At 41.0% G+C, this 24773-nt stretch overlaps 1 protein-coding gene across 2 annotated transcripts in view; it reads right to left on the bottom strand.

Annotated features, from left to right (window-relative positions):
* cdh7a (cadherin 7a) overlaps nt 1-24773 on the bottom strand; it is a 76477-nt gene that overhangs the window by 19573 nt on the left and 32131 nt on the right. The window contains exons 3-8 of one of the 2 annotated variants that reach the window (XM_029528910.1): nt 20941-21060; nt 9937-10104; nt 7753-7940; nt 5106-5359; nt 3885-4021; nt 1969-2090 (exon numbers count right to left, since the gene is read on the bottom strand). In XM_029528910.1, coding sequence (XP_029384770.1) covers nt 1969-2090; nt 3885-4021; nt 5106-5359; nt 7753-7940; nt 9937-10104; nt 20941-21060 — 989 coding nt within the window. Of the gene's footprint in view, nt 1-1968; nt 2091-3884; nt 4022-5105; nt 5360-7752; nt 7941-9932; nt 10105-20940; nt 21061-24773 lie in introns of both variants that reach the window. The other variant, XM_029528911.1, reaches the window with a different exon arrangement.

The raw sequence follows: 24773 nt of genomic DNA, 5'->3' as shown, positions 1-24773 counted from the left end.
CAAATGCACCCCATGTGAAACCAAGTGGACTCACTTAAAAGTATATCATATTGCCACGTGGGATGTTACAGTATTTTACAGGTGAAGTGTAAAGAAATTCACTTCACATCTGAAATGTTACATTTAAAATGTGATAACGTAAAATACGAACGTGATTTTTTTTTACAGTGTATTTCTAATATATTTATATAGAAAATATTATTTAAAACCTGACGTGGTTTATAACGTCTATCTATTCACTTTCCCTAATTCGTGTTGTTACCAGGTTTTTACATTGGCATCTTAGTAGACTTTTATTTATTTATTTTATTCCACTTACACACAATCCTGATCAGTGAGCCTTGTGAGCACCTGCCCATGTTTTTTCTGTGCTGCCTGTAATCTATGTTTGTATGTTGACATGCTATGGTTACTAATAAAGTCACCATGAACCTTATTATACCCCTTTCAGTTCATCGTTTGTCACGAGTCCAGAGTAAGCTCCTGATTAACTAACTTGCTAACTAGCTGGTTAACAAATCAAACATTTCACTTCAGTTTATGGTGAAAACGGTTGAAGAGAAAGGGGGGAAACATTTCCACGACTGACTGTTACCAGCTGGCTTCGAGCTATAGCAGCCCATTTATGTCTGCAGCATTTTAAGACTCAGTGGAGAGAATTTGAATGCAGCACGTCAAGCTCGCTCGGTGGACGAGGACAGAGGCCTCCGTCACCAGCAGCTTGGCGCTTTAGAGCAGAGTCGCTCCTAGCTACACCTAGGGCAGACCTCACAGCTCAGCTATCACTGGAACTTGAGTAAGCAATCTGTCTGCTTCAGCTGAGTAATTACAGATTTGCTGTACCTTTTCCTGCTGATGATACCGTCATGGGCCATGGCTGGTTCTATGTCCTGAGGCGCAGTTTGATTGTTGGGGAATGACTTTTTTCAGCATTGTCATAGTCTCTTTGCTGTAATTTATCAGGCGCCAGTGCGTAGAAATGCTCAAATTATCTGGTAAATTTGAAAGTCGGGGTGTATTGATGGGTGATAGATAGTTGCTTGTGTTGCTCTAAATTTGATGGCAATGAGCAACAACAATCATCTGAGGATGAGGGCAGGATCATTAACCAAAAATAGAAATTCTGCTATGGTAGAAAAGTCTTCTTCGATAACTACTGACACAGAGTCAATGTTTATTCCACCAAACACTCGTACGCTGGAGCATAAATCTGATGAACTACAATTAAATTTAGCAGGATCTCAAAAATACCTCAAGGTAGGTTGAATTTAGTGAACTTTTTTTTTTTTTAATCTATGGATTTAACAAAATCCAAAAGAATCCCTCAAAAACTCAAAACATTTCAATCCTCAGTGTACATGTAAGTCACCAGAAGCTGAAAAAGAGCCGCAGGTGGGTCAAGCATCATGCAAACAGAAAAAAAAGCAAATGCAAGTGAAGTATAGTCTCTCATTTTTGCAAATGAATTCATTTGCCATTTTTGTTCACCCTACCATGAGCATGGTGACAAACAAGTCTGAAATATTAATGCAAATAACATATTTAAAAGGGCCTAATAGCCATTTCCAAAACGATGCATCATTGTGATCAATTGTACTTATTCAGGTCTACACGCCTCCTTTAGCCTTCGCCTGATTGTATTTTCCAAATGCCAAGAGCAGATGAATCGCTGCTGCAGGAACACAAGTCATTTAGCAACAATAAGGCCAAATGGTTAACACTGGGGGGAAAAAAAAAATGCAATGCATGTCTGCAGCTTCTTTTCCAGGACCAAAGCTCCAAGCTTTGAAATCACCCAGCTTCCTATGTTTTGAAGACACTGGGATACTGTTTCTGCCCTTCGTACTAATGATGCCATCTCCCTGGAGTGACCTCAGACTGCGGAGCGGTTGTAAGCAGCGTGGACTTTTTGAGAAACAAGAAAGACTTTTAATGGCTTTGTGAGTCAGCAAACTTCAGACTCCTTACCTGTCCTGGCATGGCATTTTCGCAGAGGATCGTTTCATAGTCTATGGCAAAGACTGGGGCGTTATCATTTATGTCCAGCACTGTGATGAGAGCGATGCCTTTTCCAGTTTGCAACGGGTCCTCTGAAAGAGACAGAGAGAAGGGGGTTCCTGTCAATATCACAACATTCAGTGAACTTTAATTCAGCTTTAACTTTGCATTAATGCACTTGGGCAAATTATGGAATATTGATCTTTTCCATTTTATTTAATTAATCTCAAAGGAGGAGAAAAAAGTGGCGCTGTAGTGAAATGTACAGCGTGCTTCAAACAGCTGTGTATAAGGCAAAGTGATTCCGCTCAGTGCCAGCTTGTTGCAGAGGGAAGGCTGCGTGTGCAAACTGTGGGCTTCACGCCTCTGTCTGCCTGACACACACTGATGGTTAAATGGCCACGTCTGAGTGCAAGACGATGATTTAGCCTGGCGTCGCCGCCATGCCAGCCAGAGATGACGCGCTGACATTCGGGGGGCCGGCTGATTTGATGGTGATAAAAAGGACGTGTGGAGCCTCGGGCCACAGTCTTGTTGTCATTAGCGTGGTCTGGGCACAGCGGATGAAATGTGAGTGACTGCAGCTCAAATGCACAACATCCCTCAACCAAAGAGTCCCTGCAACCTCTTCACTTACAAAGAAGCCATTTACTATAAATACTGTCATAAGACGTACAGGGCCGTGGATTTCGTTGCCAGTCCACAAACTCAAAGATGTTTTCAGCTGAATATGCGTCACTATGTGTCAGAAGCCAATACCTCATGCATGAGGGGCTGTTGTGACATTTCATAAGGCTATTATTATATGCTTCCTTCTTTGTTGCTATATCAGGCGAGCACTCGCACTCAGGAATCAACCGAGTAGTTTGTCTGTGCGCCGTTAGATGTAAATAAAAACACGGCTTTGAAGCAAGGACTGATAAAAAGGTTTTGACGAAATGAAAAATGAAGACCCTTTTTCACGCTGTGCTCAGTCTGAAAATGTGAAAGCAGAAGAAGTGCCGGCCTGACAGGCTGGTTGTCTTTTCTAACTTATACTGATGTGATGCAGCTGTCGAGAGTGCTCAGCAAATCGTGCACAGACGATTTTTGTCGATCGTGTTTGCGTGATGGCAGTGAAATGATAGGAACACTAGAAAAAAAAAAAAAAAAAAAGGCAAAACTCCCATCCTTGAAGCCATTGAGAGATGAACACAGAAAAAAAAAAAAGAAAAAAAAAAAGGCATGGCACTTCTTCACATCACATTAACATAGTTCACCCGTGGGTGAGTTTGCCCACCCTTAGTCAGCATCTCGTCCCCACAGCTCAGGGAGACATGGAGGTCAAAACAAACGTCCTGTGCTTGAATTAACATTCCCCGACAGCCTCCAACGACCCCACACTTGTGTTTTCCACAACAAAGAAGGCTCTAGGATTTGGGGGCATCAGCACAGAAAGGATCAATGGTTTCACTCTCTGGTGGTGGCAGGCTAACAAGCTAATTGACCATTAACTAAAGCCCACTGGCAAAATTTACCGCTCAGAATTTCTTAGTTATTTTCAAACAGTGAGGACAAAAGCAGTCCTCTCATTTCTAGCTGGTCACCATCAACCGTTGTTTATTATTCATAGCTAACTTGCCTATGAGGCTAAAGTTATCTGCCTGAGTTGCATGACGACATTGTCTCTGACTGGCTTTCTGTGTTGGACTTGTTTCAAAACAAAGATTTTGCAAAAGTAAAATTAGCATGACAACCAAAATTCAGCCTTAAGCTTCCAGGCAAAAAGGGAAAAAGTGAACGTGATTGTATTTTGTTTGGAAAAACAAAGTCCAGCCTTTAGTGAGGGGCTTTAGAAAAGAATCAACTCTGACTGGTTTTGCAGTGTTTGTTGGAAGTGAACTCACGGCTCTCGATGGCGAAAATGGTGAGGTTATGGACCGAGTTGGCCTCTCGGTCCAGAGGCTTGGCCGTGCTGATGACCCCGCTCAGGGCGTCCACGTTAAAGTAGCGCTCCAAATCTGTGTTCCTGTCTATGGAGTACCTGAACACAAAACACACAACCACACACACAGCTGTCACGTTTTACAAAATTACTTTTGGATGGTGTTATTGATGTGACATTTAAGTGCTCTTCCATTTATAAGATTATGATACTTTTCTTCCATCAAACTGCAACACTTTCTATTGTTGTGTTAAAAGCTTAAATCAATTGACGACAAACGTGTGCGATTTCTGATTTTATTTTTCAAGCACAGATAATGAGTGCAAGTGCAAGGATCACTTGAAATTCAAGAAGCAACAGGACCTTGAGTGAAACAAAACCCTATTGAATTTTTATAAAACTGAAGGCTGTCTACTTGTCCCTCAACACAAAACACTGATCAAACCCTTTCAATACACACAGACCCGTACTTCTGCAAAAAATTACAAGTTCAATTAGCCCACATCCAAAGGGTATTATTGCAGTGTAATTTGACTCTTGTGGCTGCATTAGTTCCACAATCATTTTAATTTCAACAGATGTAGTGAAATATATTGCAAAGGTTGATAGTCACGGGAGAAAAAAAAAAAAGAGTCAATTTACAGCTACAATGGGGCACTAATTAGATTTTCTGATTAAGATTACTAACAGTCCTAACAGACCAAGCATGAATTCCATCCAATATTAATTCAATTAATACAAAATAGGAGAGGATCTTGAGAGTGACACCACACAGGTTGGCAGCGTGAGAGCTCTGTTTGAGTCATAAATGCCACGGCCACAAGCGTTGAAGCCCTGACCCTTCTGCAGGAATGCCCTTCTCTTGTTCAAGATGGCATTTCACTTTTGCAAATGCTGCACTCTTTGGCCCTCCCGCCATCTGGCATCGTCCTTGTGACAGCCTCACAAGGGACTTTTGAGAGTCTACAGATTCTTTGTGATAGTTGATGATATGGAGTGGTCAAGTGTATTAACCTAATAGACGCTTTCACTTTGGTTTCACCAGGATCTTTGGGAGAATCTCAGAGTGCTTTTATTCTATAACAAGTCACTCTTGAAAAATAGTTTTATCAAAGAGGGTGAGAGAACAGAATGATTCAAAGTTTTACTCCTCTGAAATAGTATGTGAGCATATCATTTGTACCTGATGGCACTGCTGGAAGTGTCTGGATCATGAGCAGAGACCTTCCCGATTGAGGTGCCCACTTTGGCGTCCTCTGAAACGACCATCTTGCTCAGCGGCGCGGAGAAGATGGGTGGCTCGTTCACGTCTTCCACCGTCACCTTGACTGATGTTGTGTCGCTGAATGGGCCCAAGCTCAAGAAGTTGGAGTCAATGTTCCTGTTTGTGGCTTCGACCCTCAGAGAAAAACTGCTCTTTGTTTCAAAGTCCAGAGGCTGAGGGAGCGAGAGAGAGAGGGAGAATACACACATGTGAGATTTATTTGTCAAAATTTGATAAGAGGTGTGAGGTAGCCAAAAAAAACAAAAAAACAAAAAACTGTTTTGCTTGAAATGTAAGGACTGCAATGTAATATCTGCTTCACATTTCAAGGGTGAAGGAACATTTTACACACGTAAATCTGAAAACTATCTATAAAATGCTGAGATATTGATCCCAATTAAGGATGAGGACCAATTACAATTTAAAATGCAGTCAGACTTAAACAAAGTCATTTTGTGCCGTGAGTGCAATTATATTGATTTTAAGAAAGGCACAACATATTATGAAAAGTGTTGTGAAATGAATGCTTTTGAAACATTTTGTCATTTTGTCTGGTTTATTGAACTCCCCATTGCAACACATAATATACTGCAGGAGAACATTGATTTGACACTTTCATTGTCGGTGACAATCTCTAACGCTGTAATTGTCTGAGTTTGGTGCAAAACAAACAAAAGGATCAAATTGGCCCATCTGACAAGAAATGCTGGTGCCCAACAATGGCTCTCTCTTTCTCTCCAACAAAAGAGCTGCGGCATTAAAGTGTCACATCCATGTGGCCCGAGGAGACCATTTCAAGTCCTCTGACACCCTGAAAATGTGAAATATGAGCCATGAGCTCGAAAGCGTCCCAAAATGAGGCAAGAATGTGCAACACATTTCCTGTATAAAGGAATAAGTGACTTGGTTACATGTTTAACTTGAGAAATTTTATTTATTTAAGTAGGTGGCTGTCAAGAACATTATTTATAGCATCTCGGTTCCCATGGTGAGACAGCTGCTCTTGAGACATTTAAGTCTCTCTGTTCCCTCAATCAATGTACAACATTTACTATAGTCTGGAGCTACTGCGGTCGGAAACCTCTGTGAGACAATGGGCGGTTTACTTCAGTCAAATATCTTGAAATCATTCTAGTGATTATCATTTAATGCAGAGGCGCAGAAAACAGTCTAAAGTGAGACAGACAGCAAGGAGACGGAGAAACAGAGAGGCAGTTGGACTGATATTGTATGATAAACAGGCATATGGCGTCTCGCGCTTTTAGATCACAGTGGACCTCAAAAACGCACATGAAATGGTGTCACAATTTTGAGATTATTTCTGTTTATGAAAAGTGGTGCCGCAGTGTTTATGCCAGTGTGTTTCCTGCAGCTCGCGACAAATCCGAACAAGCAGTTCAGCAAAAGACTCAATTGAACGGCAACGCTTTAAAAGATTCAACAAAGTTACTTTATTGGACCACCAATAAACATTTCTAAGGCTCTCATTTCCAAGCCCATTTATCCCTGTCAAAGATGACAATTTTAAAGAATTGCCACAAATATAGAATTGTATTTTTCAGAAAAAAGGCCTGGTTGGTTCCCTAAATAGCCGAGCATTGCGGTTTTCTGTAAAGTGCTAATCAAACAATAGCAGATTTTCAGCTGTGGATGATACACATTCGGTACTGTTTGTGCTGTGTGTATTTATGGCAGCAGGATGGTGTATGTGGGACTGAGTCAAAAACCACGGTCCCCGGGTTCATTGTAATAAAGTTACACATCATCCGGTGCATGTGTGCGACTCGCTGATGTCTTTTTAATAGTTCTTGGACAACAGCGGAGGTTTACAGCGGAGAAAAATAAGCTGCAGTATATTAGGTTCCAGGTAAACAGGGAATACTTGTTAGTGGGATCAATTCATTGTTGGTTTTGGTGCTTTCACTGAATGTTTGTGAGAAGAAATACCAAAGTGTGTTGCAAACCTTGAAATATTTCACCATGGAAACTTAAGATCAATTCTGTTGTGGTTTAGCTCCCTAACTTTTTTCCTCAGTGTGAAATTGTATCCGTTCCTGACACAAACAAATAAATATGACTTCCGAAGTTGGTGATGTTGCCTGACACAAAAGGTGTAATACTGGAGATCTGCCATCCAGCATATGATCTAGCAGGTACATACACAGGTATATAAAAATCCTGCACTTGGTCCTGTATGTTGTCTTTATTTGTGTGTTTGTATACATATATTTTTGTTTGTTTTATACAATCAGAGTATTCTGATGCTGAATATGACGACATGTAAATGCTTAGAGGCACCAGCCCAATCTATTTTTCAAGCAACATTTAATATCAGGCCAGCTGCTTGTGAGCATGGTCTAACTCAACAGCCGGAAAAATGTTCCCTATATGTTTCACTGACTTTCGGGGAGGGTGGGGGGGCTGAAAGTCAAGCTACAAAGGCTTCAGTTTTTCACAAAAATATTCACCACAGGCTTTTTTCACAGTCTGTCTGAACTAGGAGTCTTCATTCCCTACTGGTGTATTTCCTTTACGGTGTAAAAAAAAAAAAAAAACCCTTCTGCACCTTCAGGAGAATGATCACCCCCTCCTGCGTATCCTCGTCCGTTGTTATGTTGAACATGCCCAGTCCATCTCCATCCATGATCCTGTAGTCCATCTCTGCATTGGAGCCGATGTCAGCATCTGCCGCTTTGATTCTGGCCACCACGGACTGCACTGGCAGCGACTCCAGCACTGTGTACTGACAGCTCTCTGGAAACGGATAGACAGGAGCGGATGCTGGTAATGGATGTGCTCATTTTGCTACCAACTCACCTTCAAGCAGCACAGATTTTGTTATACCCCTTCAGCTTTGATTTGGCTGTCTGGCTCTTCAAATGTTTCACAACACAGACGTGCAGCGGCGGCGAATCATATGGAATAAAGTGCTTTCCTTTTACTTCATGCTTCAGCATAGGCAGTGAAGACAGGAAAGCAAAACACACAATTAAGAGAGCAATTGGGTTTCACATTTTATAGCTGGAAGAATAAATTTAGAAAAATGTCAAGTTTCCTGAATGGAGTTTTGATATTGTTGGTTATCCCTTCAAACAAAAAATAGAAAGAAAAAACCAAATAGGAGTCACAGTTAGATCACTTTAGTACCTTTCAAGGGATGAAATGTGCACTCAAAGATTCTATTACTCTGAAACTCTCCGTTGTGTTCTCTGAGCTTTTGTCTGACCCTTCTGATTTAAAGTACTCTTAGGAGAATAAAGAAGGGAATCATATTCATAATCATAACCTCCCCAATCACCATGGCAGAGCTCATTACCAGACCTTTCTATGTTCCTCACAGTGTCTCCCACAGCCACCGTCTAAATGCTAATCTGCCTGACATTGTTTGCCGCCATGTAATCTTTATAATGGCTTTTTAATTTGCCGTGGAATAGCAGCTCTTTAAAAGACCAAAAAATTGCTTTCCTCCCTCCGTTTTGCCCCAGCATCTACCCTCCACTCCCCCCTCCATCACCCTCCCACCCCATCCTGTCTTCTCATGTGGCTAACCTTGGCTTTTCTTCCAAGGACTACCTATAGCTCCTGGACTCTATCAGCTCTGATGCTCCATAATGGTCTATCGATTCTGACCCATGACCCTGTGAGCATGACAGCAGGAGCAAAACCCAGAACTCCTGCAACGTCTCTTTCTTCCCAGTGTGACAGCACTGGGATAAAATGGCATTGATGACTTGTTGTGCAAACTTGAACCCCCCCCCCCCCACCCCAGGGGGCAGCAAATTGACTCAACTTCATTGCAGTCCAGTGATGAGTGCACAAGCCAGACAGTGGTTGGGCTATCAGCGGTAAACCGATTGCTGGCGCTTCGGATTATCATGAGAAGCGCTGCATGCCTTTGAATCCTAAAGCTCAGCCTGGAACCCATTAGCGGCCCATGAAATAGGCTGACAACAAAAAACGGAGGCCGATTGATCCTGGTATCCAACGCCGAAGCAGCCCGAGCTCTGATGAAGAGTAAAGCAGGGAGCTGAACACCTGGCAGGGAGGCCATTTTTTAATTTGATTTAGAAAAAAATCCAAAGCTTTGCAAAAAAATTAAAATAAATAAATAAATAAATAAATAGAAATCAAGTGTAGTAAAAATGATAAAGAAGGGATGGGGTTTACATAAGAATCAGCAGAAAGAGCTGAATGACAAGGATTTAATGAGGAATAATTATTCAACACTGGTGTAGAGACAATACGGCAAATTTAATATTTTCCAATGACTTCTTTTCAAGGTTAGAATAACAGCCCAGCATATTAATTTTGTTTGGATTTCAAGTGAGCTTTTAATGACTCATCTTTAAAGGTCAATCCAGATGGAAGCAGAAACAGTATAAAATGAATCAAGAGGGTGGTGGCCTCTATTCTGACTGCTGAGTAGACGCTGATAAAATGTACATCCTGTACATGACAAGCTTAACTGACCCTCTACCGATGCAGCATACGTCTGGGTCCTTGAACTGAGTCTGGACTGGGCTGATTCCGGCTCTTATTCTCCAGTGTTGTCAGACAGCCAAGGATATTTTCTGTGCCAGAATTCATCCGGATGTGGAGGCAGCATCTTTAAGTGGAGTCGTGCTCCGTGTCGTACGGACTCGGGTCGAGAATCCAGACGTATATTAAGCGAGAACAAACCCAAACAGCGGTTCGAGGATTTGCCAGAATAACTTTTGCTATTTGGAGACGACGAAGCGGGGAGACTTACTGTGAGTGAACCGAGGAGGGTTGTCGTTGACATCTGTGAGCGTGACGGTGACGGAGGTGGTGCCCGAGAGGCCGCCCATCTGGCCGACCATGTCTTTGGCCTGGATGACGAGGACGTACTGGTCCCGCGTCTCCCGGTCCATGTTGGGCAGAGCCGTTCTGATGACACCTGAAGACGGAAGCAGAGAAGATGATTGAGTTGCCTTTTTCCCCCATTCAACAACACAAGCCATCACATTAAGATTCTCTGTTTGCATAATCTCTTTTCATTTGTTGTGTTGGATAGTCGAAGTAATTTGCTATGTTACACTAAAAGTTTCAACTCATTTAGCAATTTATTTAACCAAACATTTTTTTCAAGCATTTATCCCTTTCTTTTAATCACCAATAAGAATTGCTGATTTTAGTATTTTCCTGGTGATGGTAATTTTAGGTAGCTATTTAGATTTCTGTGGTTGCTTTCTATCCACATTTGAGACTCAAAATCTCCACCTTCCATCTCTCATCTTTTTAATGAAATACCAATTGATATTTTTTCCAAATCTTTTTACATATCCACTGTCAACTGCAGGGGTACATCCCAGGATACACGCACCCCGCCTGGTGAGGAATCTGTCCTCTAAGTGGCACAAAGAAAATACGTTTTATAAATAAGTTATGTTCCTGTTGTTTTCATCCATGCTTTACTAGTTTTTCTTTCTTCAGGAAGACAGACTGTCGTTAGAACTTTTCTTTCCCACAGAGCTTTAAATGCCTCAAGCACGCTGTTGGTTTTTAAAACAAAAGCATCTAAAGTTTTTAACACTGTCCAAAAAAAACCTGACAAAATAACGAAATGAAAATAAAAATAAAAAAAAAATTACATCAAGCTAGCCAAAACGCTTTGAAAATATTGGAAAGCTTTTACTTTCGAAAAAACAAAAACGATTCAGGTCTGAAAATATGGAACAACCTGTTTAAACCAACCCTTCGAATACAGCAATTACAAGAAAGCATGAGTTGAGCTTAACGGTGGATGCCCATTATGGTTGGTGGCTTGTCTGCACAACAGCAATGAATTGTGACTCTTCTGTCCCCTAAAACATGCTGTCACTCTAAATAGTTTAGCCGTCTGACACATGATGGGTTAATGTTAAGACGCTGTCAAAAAAAAAGAGCACATGCGAGGGGATGTTTCAGCTGCCAGGGGGGCATCATCTGCCTGCCCCCCTGTCATGATCGATCTGTATCAGAAACAGATCGGAGACGTGACAACACTAACGCCAAATGACTGTCATTTGTCTGTAGTCATCTGTTTGCACCTGAGCTGGTGCAAATAACAGCCAGCAGGAAGTCGAGTTGTGCTTCACGAAATACAGAGGAATATTTTCCTTAATGGCGTTTTTGTTTTTCGTTTTTTAATCTCATCTTTATCTCTTGACTACAAAGATGATAATTCCAGGAAAAATTAGCGCTGCATATTTAAATGCAAAGAAAAATGTCCTAATCCTTAAAAAGCAATCACTGTTGCTTTCAAAGTTAATGACTTACCACACAATGTGTTCCAGTCATTAAATGGCACTTATTAAAGATTCCAACAGAACATGGAAGATTACTCATTAAGAAACTCACAAAGCCTCAGCGCACAGTTCCTGAATAAATGACTCACTTTTAGTTGCTTTATCGCAGTCACAGCCTGATGAAGCATGTCAAAGGGAGGCTCTTGCTTGGCGTTTGCACCTGAAGAATTTCTCATAATCCATTAATTACACTGAAAGTTGTAATTGAGGTCCAGTCTCATGAAGAAGCAAAAAAAAAACAAAAAAAAACAATAAACAAAAAAAGAAACACTGTACTTATTTACTAATGACATGTACAGCTGAATACTCAATCAGCTGTGAGGTTAATGTGGATGATGTTTTTAGACGTGACAGTACAAACGTTTCTCTGACAGATCTGAAGAAGCAAAAGTAAATTTAAAGCTACAGTCAGCAACTCTACGGGATCGACACAAGTCGAAGGTGTACCTTTCACGAGACATGTCACAGGCAATTATCACATAAAAGCTCAGAGCTCTTTGAGTTGCTTTATGTTTACAATCTCAACTTTTCTATTCTGGGGCCATCTAATTACTTTGAGGTCGCTGAAAGTTAACTTTGGCTTCACTTTAAGGTAACAACACCAAAAAGTAGCCATGTTATGCTGTCAACCGGCAGGAGAGCCAAGTTAAGCAGTTAGCTGCTCGACAGCCAGGAATTTCCACTGCTAGTTGGTGGAGACCAAAGGCAGAGAAAAAAAAAGATGTTAGATATTAATCTGGAAAACACAATTTGGAATGAACACTTTTACCTCATGAAATAGCATGTTGTTGTGTTACAACTTAAACCTTTGATATCAAAAATAATTGAACTGCAGTCACATGATCAAACGATGACGCCATGATTTGGTAAATGAAATGAGTGCTATGTAAAAGACCAGGTTTCTGCAATCAGAAATTGTGTGTGACTTTACTTTTGAAACAAATACATTAGTTAATCTAGATGAGAATGCATTAACACAGATGTCAACAAATCAGTGTTATTTATATGCAACATGCAATGAAGTTGAGTTTGATTGCCGTGGATAAACCATTTTCCTTTTCTTATTTGCATTTGCAACGGCTGCATTGGGAGTTTCTCTCCTACAACACGGCACAGTTGGGTTGGTTCGCTACCTTTACTTGTGTAATTAACCTACACTGTGGAAAGCAGTTGCGTATTCACTACCTCGATCTCCTGTCTACAATCTATCAATGGATGTACACAAAAGAAATAAAAGAAACGTTGCTCCTAGTATTGAAGAATTATAGCAAATTTCATAATTGTGAAGAAGTTAGATGAGGCTTCTGCATGAATTCTAAATAGGTTTATGGGCTTATCTCCAGTCGAGACAAAGTCACAGTTGGTGTGATTAAGGCCCACCAGTCCCAGCCATATTAGTATGAGGTCTGCACATTCTGCATTGTCCATGACGTTAAGAGCAATTTTTACATCCAATGCATCAGCGGAAATGTTGAGCGCTGACATGTGGTGCTATACATACAAACATCCCTTCTCCCCAACACAAATCCACAACCCTGCATGCCTCGCCTAGCCCGCATTCTCCCTCCAACCTGAACAAAGACTTCACATCCAGCTTTCACAAGAATATAAGCGTGTGTGTCTCTCTCACACACACTCATATAGAATTCACAATTAAGATCAATCCAGGAACTGAGAAAGGAGGATAAACAAAATCAAGAAAAAAAAAATGAGGATGAAGATGTCTTTTGACCGTCCGCCGCTGCTGTACTTGAAAATAAACAATTCCATTAGGTTTTTAATTTTCTCTTGCCATCCTTTATTAATGTCATTACAGTCCCTCTGGCTGAAAAGTGTTAATGGCTGTTTTAACTAAATGGCTCAGTTAGCTAAATCATAGCGAGCTGTCCATTTCTGTTTTCCAAATTCCCTGCCTGGTGGCCTTAAAGTGGAATGATGCTGGTCAATAAAGCAATAATCTTTTTCTGTAGCTCAACAAAACATACCGTCTCAGCCCTGCATCAAATAATGAGCGGTGGGGCATTCTCATACACAGCACAGAAGGAAAACATGGCTGCCTTTCTCTTTTTTGGTTAAACCTAAACAATAAAGTAAAAACATGTCATCTTTTTCTTTATTTGTTACTCCACCAACAACAAGGCACTGATCTGTGTGCTGTGGATACCTACCCATCTGCTCTGTTTATCCCTCACATCCTTCGTGTATCCATCCATTTATCACTTTTCTGGAGCTTCTTCCACGGTGTAACCTTGTAGCCAATTAAAGAGCACCACGACTGCTCTGATGCCTGCTGCAGTGACACCTGCAAACCCTGTTTACTGACTTGCATCAGAAAGTTTACTTCTAGCCTTCAATCCACCGCGGCTCCCATAATACTGGTAAGGCACAAACAGAACAAGACTTCTGTGTTTTCTACGCCGTACAAGACCACCACAGGCACAGGGTGTGTGTCTAGAGTTAAAAGAAATATCTTTATGTATTAGGCAGCCCGATAAAGGTTGGATTATAATGACAGCTGTATCTGACGGTTCATAAAAGGTGAAATAAAAAGATGTTAACTTTGTGCAGCCAGCAGTGAGACAAATGAAAACGGTAAGTAAACCGCAAATAGGCCTCAAACGCAACTGATATACTTATTTAGTATCAGCTTAGTGTGTTGGAGCCTGAGAGATATTGGTTGTGGTTAATGATCCCATGAATCCTGATTCCACTCTGCAAAAAAAAAACAAAAAACAAAAAACAAAACAAAACATAGCAACATGTTCCTCCTTCTGCCTGGCCAGAAGCACACACTTCTTGCTGAGCAACACTGCTAATCCACACAGCGATGTTGCAAGGCTGTTGTTTGTCTGCTGGGTGCCATCCCTCTCGCTCTCCATCTCTGTTACCCCGTGTGGCGCTGGTGTCATTCCCAGGGAGAGGGGATGATTAAAATCCTTCTGTTGCTACCGCGGCACGGCCTCGTATTGCGCCGTGATTCCTTGCCTCCGGTGCGAGCCAGACGCATCGTAGCCACGCATTTATCTAGCTGTCTCCACACCACTGGCGGCAGACGGGTGGGCCGCGCTCCCTGCTAAAGTCGAGATACTTGACATTTGTCTTGAGAAAAAGAAATAAACGCAGACTTTGGAGGAACCCTCTGGCCCTGCATGCAGCTATGAGAGGCACTGATGAAGGTGATGAACACTTAAACATGAAGGGTGCAGTGTGTGATTTGCTGAACCTTCAGGCAGTCCACTTACAGGGAATAGATCTCATAACACAAAACAGGCCATCCAAACAGGAAATAAAACCTCCACCCCAGGTAGTTTATTACCAAGTGACATTCAAGGATCATGCTCTAATCACGGGTCACTATACCCATCCAGGGATCCTTGAGTGTGAAGGGACTGTATAATCCCACCACACAAAGGGTTAGGGTGTTAGAGGCATATATACTGTCCAGCATGTTGAAGATGAAGATGAAGATCCATTCATTTGTAATGTTGAACTGAAAGGAAGCCTGTTTGCCTGCGCACACAGTTGAGTGTGCGTGTTGTTTGTGAAGAGATAAAAAAAAAAAAAAAAATGCACCTCCTTCTTTATATTACCTGCCTGCCTGAGCAGCAGGAGGCAGCCAGATTTATATCTTGCCTTCAGCTGTAATGTTCTTGATTTGGTGCAGCTTCCACAACAAGAGCACGGACGCTCAACAGCACACAGCTTTAAAGATGAAGCCTGAGACTTTCAAAAGACCATGCTAAACCTTAATCACATTCTGATCACAGCAAGCCCATCTTCTCTTGACCTCAACGCCAGAAATTCACACACGAGGGGCCGAGCAGCTACAGAAAGTACACAAGAACTGGACATGGCCTTTTCCCTTTATTTGAGCTTTTTCAGTTTAATTAGATTCTCCAGCTGAGACAGAGCTCAGTCCTTCTTGCCTTCTATCACCTGGATACCTGTCGCATTCAGGTGTCATACTTGTGTTGTTTTGAGGGGCAAGCCATGTCATATCTTAAATACCCCCTTCATAGTATAATTAATCCTCTCATTCAGGCACCTGGCATTTCCCACTAACTAACTTCGTCTTTTGTTTTCCCAGCCATCGAGGTTTGTGAGCGTGCATGCATGCTTAGCGGTGTTAATATGCATGGATAATTGTCTCTAAAGGACTTGCCATATCGCCAAGGTGTATGGAGCTGGAGGCAGCTGTTCAAACCTCCTTGAGCCTGCCATCAATTATAACGCAGTCCTTAACAGCATTACCATTTCAGCTTCACCTTCAAACTAAACGACAAGCTATCCATCAATATGTGTTACAAAATGCTGTCTTAACTGAGCACCTTCAGGTGCCGCAACTTATGTATTTTGTCGACATTATGCATTGCGAAGGAAGTTATTGGAGCTATTCAGGATTAAGTACTTTTCCCAAGGGCACCTTGTACATTCAATTTGGGATTAAGAACCAGAGTTAAGAGACTTCTTAGGCGAAAGAGAGCCATGATGCTACCCACCTAACACTGGGTCAGATGCATCCTCCTCCCCCTCTGACCAACAGCTCTCTGCTACTTAATCGCAAGTGCACTATTGCAGTTTGGAGCTTAGGGTGTATTTCAGCCCAGGCACTTTGTCAAAGTCACCCTTGCCTATGGCCAAGGCGTGTGCTGCAAAATGGGACTAATTAGTAACTTGCAAAGACAGTGGCACAACGTTCATCCTTCAACACTCAATCCTGGGCTGCAGTCTAAAAGCTGGTGTCTCACCTCCTGAGTGCATTCTGTAAGATACATGGTATTGACAATATGTTGAAAACTAACAGTTAACACAAACAACATGCTCCCCTTCACAGACAGCTGGATTTAATGTCTTTAGAGTAAGACTGCAAAGGAAAAACACAACCATTCTCCTTCTGTAAAGGGACTCTTTTTGCCACTTCATCCATAGTTAGTCTACAGCTATGACGTGAAGCTTTGGGTGGCTGATGTTTATTAATGTCAGCAGACTTCAGACGTGTAAGTAACATTCCTTTTTTACATCTCTGTTTGTGCTACTGTTAGCCTATGATACCACAATTAAACATTTCAGTGGTATTATTACAAATGCAAAATAAAGCGCTAACTCAGGGGAGTCTCGCATGACAAGTCATTAAGAATCTAATTATTTAATATTGCGTGTTGTCGCGCACGCTGGGATATTTCAGCACAGACGTCCTTTAATGAAGTCTTTTGAGGTACAGAATCAGAACAAAAAAAAATAGTATCAAGATGTAAACAAATCTGATGTAAGTTACTGTCGCTCTTCAGCTTGAGCACGCTGACAGCTCAATGCAAAACACAGACTGAAACATCACCCTCAATACTTCCCAGTATATACAGTGCACAGTATGAACACTGGTTAGCGTCACAATCAACTGTAAGGGAGCACAGGCCACTTACGGCAAACAGCTATAAGCCGCTAAAGCTTTTGAAATATATGTGTAACCTTGGGTTTTAAAGAATCCACTTAGCTTAATGAAAAACATGTCACCAGCTCAGGCTCTGAAAGTATGAGCTCTGGACAATGAGCTGAATGGGACTCAGGAAAACATGATATGAGAGTAATGGGGACTTTATGGGCCAGACACGCTGTTTGAAAGTCACTTAAGTAAATGTCTGCTTTCGCTGTAATTGCTATCAGTCTCGTGAAGTCTCACTTGAGACTCGTCTAGGGGTTCAAGTGTACTCGCAAACTTTGTTAAAGATCATTGAGTGCCCAGAGGCAGATCATATTTCAAATCTGTGCTCGATTAGGTTAAGAAATTTCTGCCGGACACAACCTGAAACAAAGCTCCTTCTTTCAAGATCTTCCTGACCAAAGTCCTTATAAGACACAGCAGAAATTAGGATGTACTGTCTGATACTGGATCTCCAAATTTCATATAAATAATTCATGTTGAAAAAAGTATTTGGCAAGTCTGTAAAAAGGCACAGCAGTGTTAAAAGTTAATGGCACAACAGGATCTTGGTTTTTACAGGAAACCAGCGGAGCATTTTCAGTGGCATAAATTTTTATTTCCCCAAGGTAGTTCCTCCTGAAAGGTAACTAAATGAAGATGAAGATGAAGGTAACCGAGTGGGAACTTTCTAATATTTCTCTCAATTACAGTTGTGTTTTGTACTTTTTCAGGGAGCAACATAAGGGGGAGAAACTAAAAAAAAAAATAAAAATAAAATAAAAAGATTTAATATTTAATAACCCAAAAGGGACTTCAGACAATAACGTTGCTGCTGAAAAAGCCCGAAGGATTTCCATACTGACACACAAGTAATAAGCAATGTTTTTTTTTTTGTTTTTTTTTTTTACACAATGTTGCATTAATGCTACCCACTTTACAAATAAGAGAGCGTGTTTTCATGCTTCCCTGCGTCAAGGCCCTCATGGGGTCAAAGCTCTCTGACGGCCATCCATGCTGTTCACGTCCGACACCAGTGTTGCATCTCATAACCACAAGATCTAATCGTCTTCTACACGGAGCGGGAGAGCGCCAAGTATAATCAGTCGGGGTCTGGCAGAGATGGGCAGCACACAACTGATGCACTGGCAGGAGCCCAAGGGCTGTTTCTGCGTGCACATTTAGCTGTGTGTGTGTGTGTGTGTGTGCGTGCGCATGTACATTATGCTTGTGTGACAGGTTAATAATACAGCCATTATCCGAGACAGAGCACCAATATGGGATGCATCTGTGTGCTTTAAGTTTTATGCTTAACGCTACCCTGAGAAACTTTCAGCGCTGACTTTGAAGAATGACTGGGCAGACACCTTTTTTGAAAACTGACTTTTCTCTTCATAAACACATCAGGAAAAATTAAGAGTTCGGTATCTTCTTCAAGGACACTTCAACACTTGTGCGCAGGAGGAGCCACAAATCAATCAAACCACTCAGTTTCCAAATTCAACAGGCGGCTGTTTTTTGGGAGCTCCACAAAGGCTGTGTTGTCAATTTTTATACAAATGATGTGAAAGGCAGCCATTATTCTTTTGATTAGTCAGCAGACTAATTTGCTTTATCTTCCCAGGGCTTTGGCTCCTCTGTGGAATGAGATTGAGAAACCTCAGAAAAGTTCCTGGATATTAGTTCTTGGGGAAAGTTTTTCCTGAAAAAGCACCTTTTAGTGAAACGCTGTAGGCTCACTCTCCGGCAACAGTCACTGTGTGGGCAGAGTTAATGTCTTGCAGGTGATCATTGAGTGGAATTTAGCTCAGAAAAAGATAATTATTTCTGTTAGGAGTTGATGGCGGCTAAAAGGAAAGCAAATTTCAGGCTTAGACTCACTTTGAGGCAACAGACATCGTAAGAAGATAGCACACAGTGTTTCTCACCAATGAGCAAAGTTTCAGCAGCTGTTAGTGAAATGAAATTTACCAAGATCAGCTGATTATTTTTCTCAGGAGTTCGAATAAAGGCCAAACAGAGTTAAAAGAGAGTAAATATTAGCTTTAGAGTCACCAAGCTGGCCACACGACCCCAAATTAAATGTAACATTGCTTTGTATCGCTAAGAAAGTTAGATTGACTTGAAAAGCGATCAGTAATTTGTTTATGGCTTGAATTTGAAATAATACAATCAAATTGTGACCAGCTATTTCGTTTTTGTTATTTTTTTAAACTGGATTTTCTAAAACAAATGGCCGCTTGATCGCTGGTTGAATTTATCACAGAAAATGTAAGTGAGAGAAAAACATTGAGGAGCGAATTTGCAGAGCTTCAAGCCAAACTCATCTCAGTGAAGGTGATCATAGCACTATCTAAGGAGTTTCTAAGGAGTCAAGAGGGATCCTTCACTTAAAATCAAAGATGCACAGACTCAGAGAAGTCCCAATGGACCTCTTAGAGCTTAAGGAGTATCCAAGAGGATTTTTTTTTTTTTTTGAGCGTATAAAACATGTAAATGTTAAGCCCAAAACACTGAAACATGGAAATGCTCCCTAATGATAGCTGCAGCAGGAAGCTTCATTAGTCGAAGGTCTCTGGAAAGTGAAAAACAACATAAAAATTCTGTGATATTACCAGGCTGCGCAGCTAACTGAGCTGACATTTTGATGTTCACAACATCTTTTCCACTTCAGATGCCTACTTCAGAACGCCAGAACAATACAAAGTTGTTTCCATCTTGTGATATACATTCATTTTTCTTGAATGCTCCATTTTCTCCCGCTGCAAGCTCACTGAGTGCTTACAGTGAACATTGCAGGTCACAGTGGCGCCTCTATCATTGAGCCTCGCTCTTATTTCGGTGTCTGCTTGACTGTGAAAATAAACAATGCCATATATCCCTGCATTGCAGTGGCTTTGTGGCCCGCTCATGAGAAAAGACCCAAACAACTACATTCATAAAATCACAGCATGCATGTGTGTGTTGCTCTCGATGCAGAGTATGAATCCTAATACTGTGGGATGGCCCATATTTTTCTCTGTTCTTGCGAGAGTGCTGTGCGTGAAGTTGCAGTGCCTTGGCAGGGCAGTGGCTAATGAGCCAGCTACGAGGAGGTAGCGAAGACTGCCGCTGCACCTCTCAGGATAAACAGCCCACGAGTCAACAAACATCCTCCAATCTTATCTTGAAACTTATTCTAGCAATTTTCTCCCACTTCTCAGCTCTTCTCCAACTCAATCACTGTTATTTTTACTGAATCAAGTGATGCTGGTTGATAGAACCTGGCAGTCTGCCGCATTGCACGCATCTTATTTGTGGAAGATAAAAACTTAAGTGTCATTTATTTTCACAGTCAGTGTCAAGGTGTATTTTCCATTATGAGCACATTTTAAAGTGACACGATATATGTCTTCTAAAAGCGAAATGACATTCTCTTTTGACAAACGTAGAGCAGAATCTGTAGAGCTGATCTGGCATGAACAGCGGCTTAATAGTCGTAATGTCAGCAAACGTGTATGTTTATGTTAGATAGACTTTCCTCTATAAGTGGCATTAAATTATATTGTTTACTTACAGCTTCTTTTTTTTATTTTCTCTGTAGGGAAGGCACAATTAATACAATTTATGTGATATATTCTCCATTCCATAAAGGTGAACTCAATATGAACTCAATTTTCACGGTGAAAAGAATGTGTGACTGGGGGGGAAAAAAAAAATAAAAAAATAAAAAATCAGGTTCAAAGCTCAAACAGCACTTTTGTGCATTTCTCGATAATATTGAATATTCATGGCGGAGAAAGGTGATATTAAATTTAAAGTGATGGTGGCCTGGCAACACACATAAGCAAACCAACAAGTCAGTGTCACCACACTGATTCAAGTGGTTCGTATTCTGATGTTTGATATTCTGATATTCTGAAGACATCACCTGTTACCGCTGAAAAACCACACAATAAAAACACAAACAAACACATTTCTTTTATGAGAAATTACCAAAGCTGTGGAAGGAGAAGTGTGTGATGGAACTGTCTGAAAAGCGTGCACACACCTGTCTTGGGCTCCACTGAAAAGTACGGCTGCCCGTGGATGATGCTGTAGACCACCCTGGCACTGTTCCCGTACGTTGGGTCATCTGCATCTGTGGCTGCCACTTGCACAACCATGGTTCCTGTAGGCAGACAACCCTCCATTAGTTTCCAAGACAACTTCCAGGAGCCAAATCAAACAGTGCTAAATGTGGAAATAGTCATCATATCAACAGAGTGTGAGACATTCTACCGGAAAGGGGAAGAACAGGAAGCGACAACAGAAAAACGAATGAGGTCTTTATCTTATATAAAATAGCCAAATTTTTCAGATAAATTAGCTTTTCACCCAAAATTACAACAGCACATAAATATCTGGCGTGTGCTATTCGTGCAGGCTCTTGGCCTCAAATAGCAAAAAAAAAAAAAAAAAAAGAAAAAAGAAGAAGAAAATCCAAATAGCAGTTTCGGTTGCCGTCCTTTGCGGTGATCCTACTGCAAGTTTAACTCTTAGCCTTCAGATATCATTTTGTTGCCATTGCACCCATTTGCCTCCCACAGATCAGCTAGCAGCATGTTTTCCGGTAACTTCAATCTGTTGATTTTAAATCGACAGCCAAATGGGTTCAGCAACCCATCTGTGCATGTTAAAGAGGCACTTCACCCCCACCAAAAAAGACAAAGTTAAATTATTATGTATGTCGCATCATTACTGTTCCAATTTCTGAAACTTTTTTGGTTTCATAGTCACAGAGTTTGAATTTGTCCTCCAGCGATCTCAAAAGAGGACACTATATATTTTTGTTGTACTCCAATAAAACTCTATAAAGAATTAAGTGATGCATGATTCTGAAGAAGGGACAGTTGGGAAAACATTTTTTCCCTTCCCTTTTTTATAACACTTATTTCATTTCTAGTTAAAATCTTTGTTAACATGAACAGATGGTAACCCATTCAGTTACCGATTAAAGGTCCACAAATTGCTTCTGGAGAGGATGTCAATCTGCAGATGGAAAACTGTAACCATGAAAGCAAAATTATATCTGAGGGTGAGAAGCAGGTTTGTAGTACAAACATCATGAGTGCTGCATGTCTGGGATGCTGTTAAATTCTGGTGCTGGGAGTGAATGGCAGATCATCTTGGTCTAATGAAGTGTCTCGGTAGAATGGATAAAGTGCACCTCTCTGAGAAGAGTGGAAATTGATTGACTTTAAACAACAACAATCAAAATCATACATCTAAAAAGGATATAATGCCATGAAAAGGCATGCAACCTGAAAAAATAAACAAGAATCCTTGAAGAAGAAATATTATGAGTTAATCCTTAATTTGCACCTGAAAACACCTCATTAAGGATCAAAGTATTTGGTGCGGTACCCAGACATCCCTTAATTTCTCCATTAGTTTAAAAGACACCCTAATTTGAAAGACCCTATTAGCCTAAACACACTTTAATGAATAAATTAAGTGGATCTTCACTTCTGAAGTTCAATGTTAAGTTGGTGTTGCTTATAAAAATGCCATATCAGTTTTCTCCTATTTATTTGTCTGAACAGCAGAGACATGAATAGACTGACCACAGACGGCAGGGGTTGCCGTTCCCTTCACTCGTTGGCTCTCGTTTTGGGGTCAGCTCAGTGTTTCCCACTTCACATCTCCAGAGCGACTCTTTAGAACAAACATAAGAAAACCACACAGCTTGAGATGCTGGACGGAGCATCTCAAGCTGTCGTTGAAGCTGCAGTTTGAGCAGAGACCCAGTGTTTGATTGATCACGTGAGGGATCTATGATTTAGTTCCCAGACAATTGGTTGGATTTCTGGAAAGTCCTAAATGTTGGTTGGCTGTTTAGCAAAATTGTGTTTCCCAGATGACAGCTGTAATAAAGTATGCCAACGGCCACATACAATCCACGCAACAGACACAAGTTTACACAAACGTGCACACTATTGTATTTAATCAGTCCAATCGTTTATTTAGCTGCTTTGATGTGAAAGCCTAACTTGGAGTGAAAAAGCCAAAATCGACTTATAACCCAAAATTTAAAGCTTGATTTTGTTTTAGCGGCCAGCTCTGCAAACCCCAAAACTTCCCTCCAGCTTTCAAAAAGGAAATTTGTTTTCAAACTCAGCTGAGAACTCTGACAACTGCTGTTTCTGCCTGCAGTGGAGTATTGTCCTCTCCCACTCTCCCTCCAAGGCAAAGACATCAGACGCGACTCTTTATGCATTTCTCTTTAAGTGTTCCGACTCAACGCTGCTGATGTGACTTGAGCTGACACCCGTGGCTGGGAAGGTAGGACGCAGGAGCGTTTGAAGATTTCTCAGCGCAAACATAATCAGCAACAATCAATGGCAATTAATTTCAATAGGTCATTCATAATGGGAGCAGCAGATTTATTATTTTTTTTTTTTTTCCTGAAGCAAAGGAACCAAAGAATTTATATTCATCCAATAATAGACATAAAGCCATGCAATAAAATTTTTAAATGATCACAAACAACCATTATGGAGCAGGATATTTTCTGCTCTGAGACTGTGCGTCAGTGGCGGTGTTAAAACTGACGCCTTCAGTAGTCTCATGCTTGGCAGCAGTGAAATCATCAACAAAAGACATTGTTGAAATAACCTTGAAAATAAAGAAACGCCATATTTCCATGAGAGTGTAGTTTCCACGTGGTCGGATGAATAACTGGTCCGCGCCTGAATATTTCTCTTTAACGGCCAGCAGCAGCATACTGTATCTGGCTTATATTGTATTATCTGACAGGAAAGTGTTGTCTTACAAGTTGGTGATATTTTACTTTGAAGCAAACATCCTAATAAAAATCTCACTCTCTAACATGAGATATATTTTACAGGCTTTTACAGAATGAAGTGATCATGGAAATTGAAGATTAGAGTCCCCCATTCTGGCTGTAAAGCAGAATTAACAGGCTCTGGCCCTGAATGAGAACAATATAATGAAAGAAATAAAGGGGGGGGAAAAAAAATGCTTTGTGGAGCTGGAGAAGTTATCACCAGACTGGTTGTAGAAGGACACCAAGATTATATCATCACCTCTTAGTCATGACAGGTTATATTACAGGTAGTTTAAAACACCAAGGTCAAAGGATGACTGTATGAAAGAGAACTCAAGGGACGTCGAAATCTCTATTACAGGTTGATAGTTAAAATCCCTCCACACAATGCGCGGTGGACAAAGCTGTAAATTAACATTCAACACGGGGGACTCGAATGCAGAAAAGATTTTCAGGGTTTAGTTTGAGCTGTTTTTCTACAGGTTGTTTTCTCCCATCGTGAGTCCAACAAAAATTCCAGCTCTTAACATTAATGCCAGAATAAAAGCTAATACGAGCTGGCTGAGCTGGATGTCAAGAAAAAAAAAAAAAAAAACCCCAAAACAACAGATGAACAATTTGAAATTTGAATAGATTCTTTCTGCTCCACAAGTCTGTCATCTGCTAGTCAATTTGTCCTGTCGGTGTCCCTTCGATATTTGTCCATCTTCATTGATGTGATGGATCAGATCTTGGCTTTTCTATATTTATATCCCGCAGCTGTGCACAAAACAGGTTTCCTAATCAATTCTGTATCTTGGGTGAGCAACTGTCATCTGCCAGTAATGAAAATAAATGTGGCATGCTCAATCTGAATGGGAGACAGGTATTCTTCAGGCCATGTCATATAAAAGGCTGCGTCCGACTGTCAAGTGTAATCTACATTTCTGAGTTCATTCTCATGGTGCAAATATGTTAGTGTATCTTGTACGTGCATAGAAATCACATTTATTTTCATATGTAGTCTGTCTGTCTGTCTGTCTTCTGCGTGTCGGAGTATAAAATCATTTTTCGTG

This window comes from Echeneis naucrates, chromosome 20, assembly GCF_900963305.1.
Source record: "Echeneis naucrates chromosome 20, fEcheNa1.1, whole genome shotgun sequence".
In the NCBI taxonomy this organism is placed as follows: Eukaryota; Metazoa; Chordata; class Actinopteri; order Carangiformes; family Echeneidae; genus Echeneis; species Echeneis naucrates.
The sequence above is the reverse complement of the archived record's forward strand: the minus strand, read 5'-3'. Positions and strand labels throughout refer to the sequence as shown.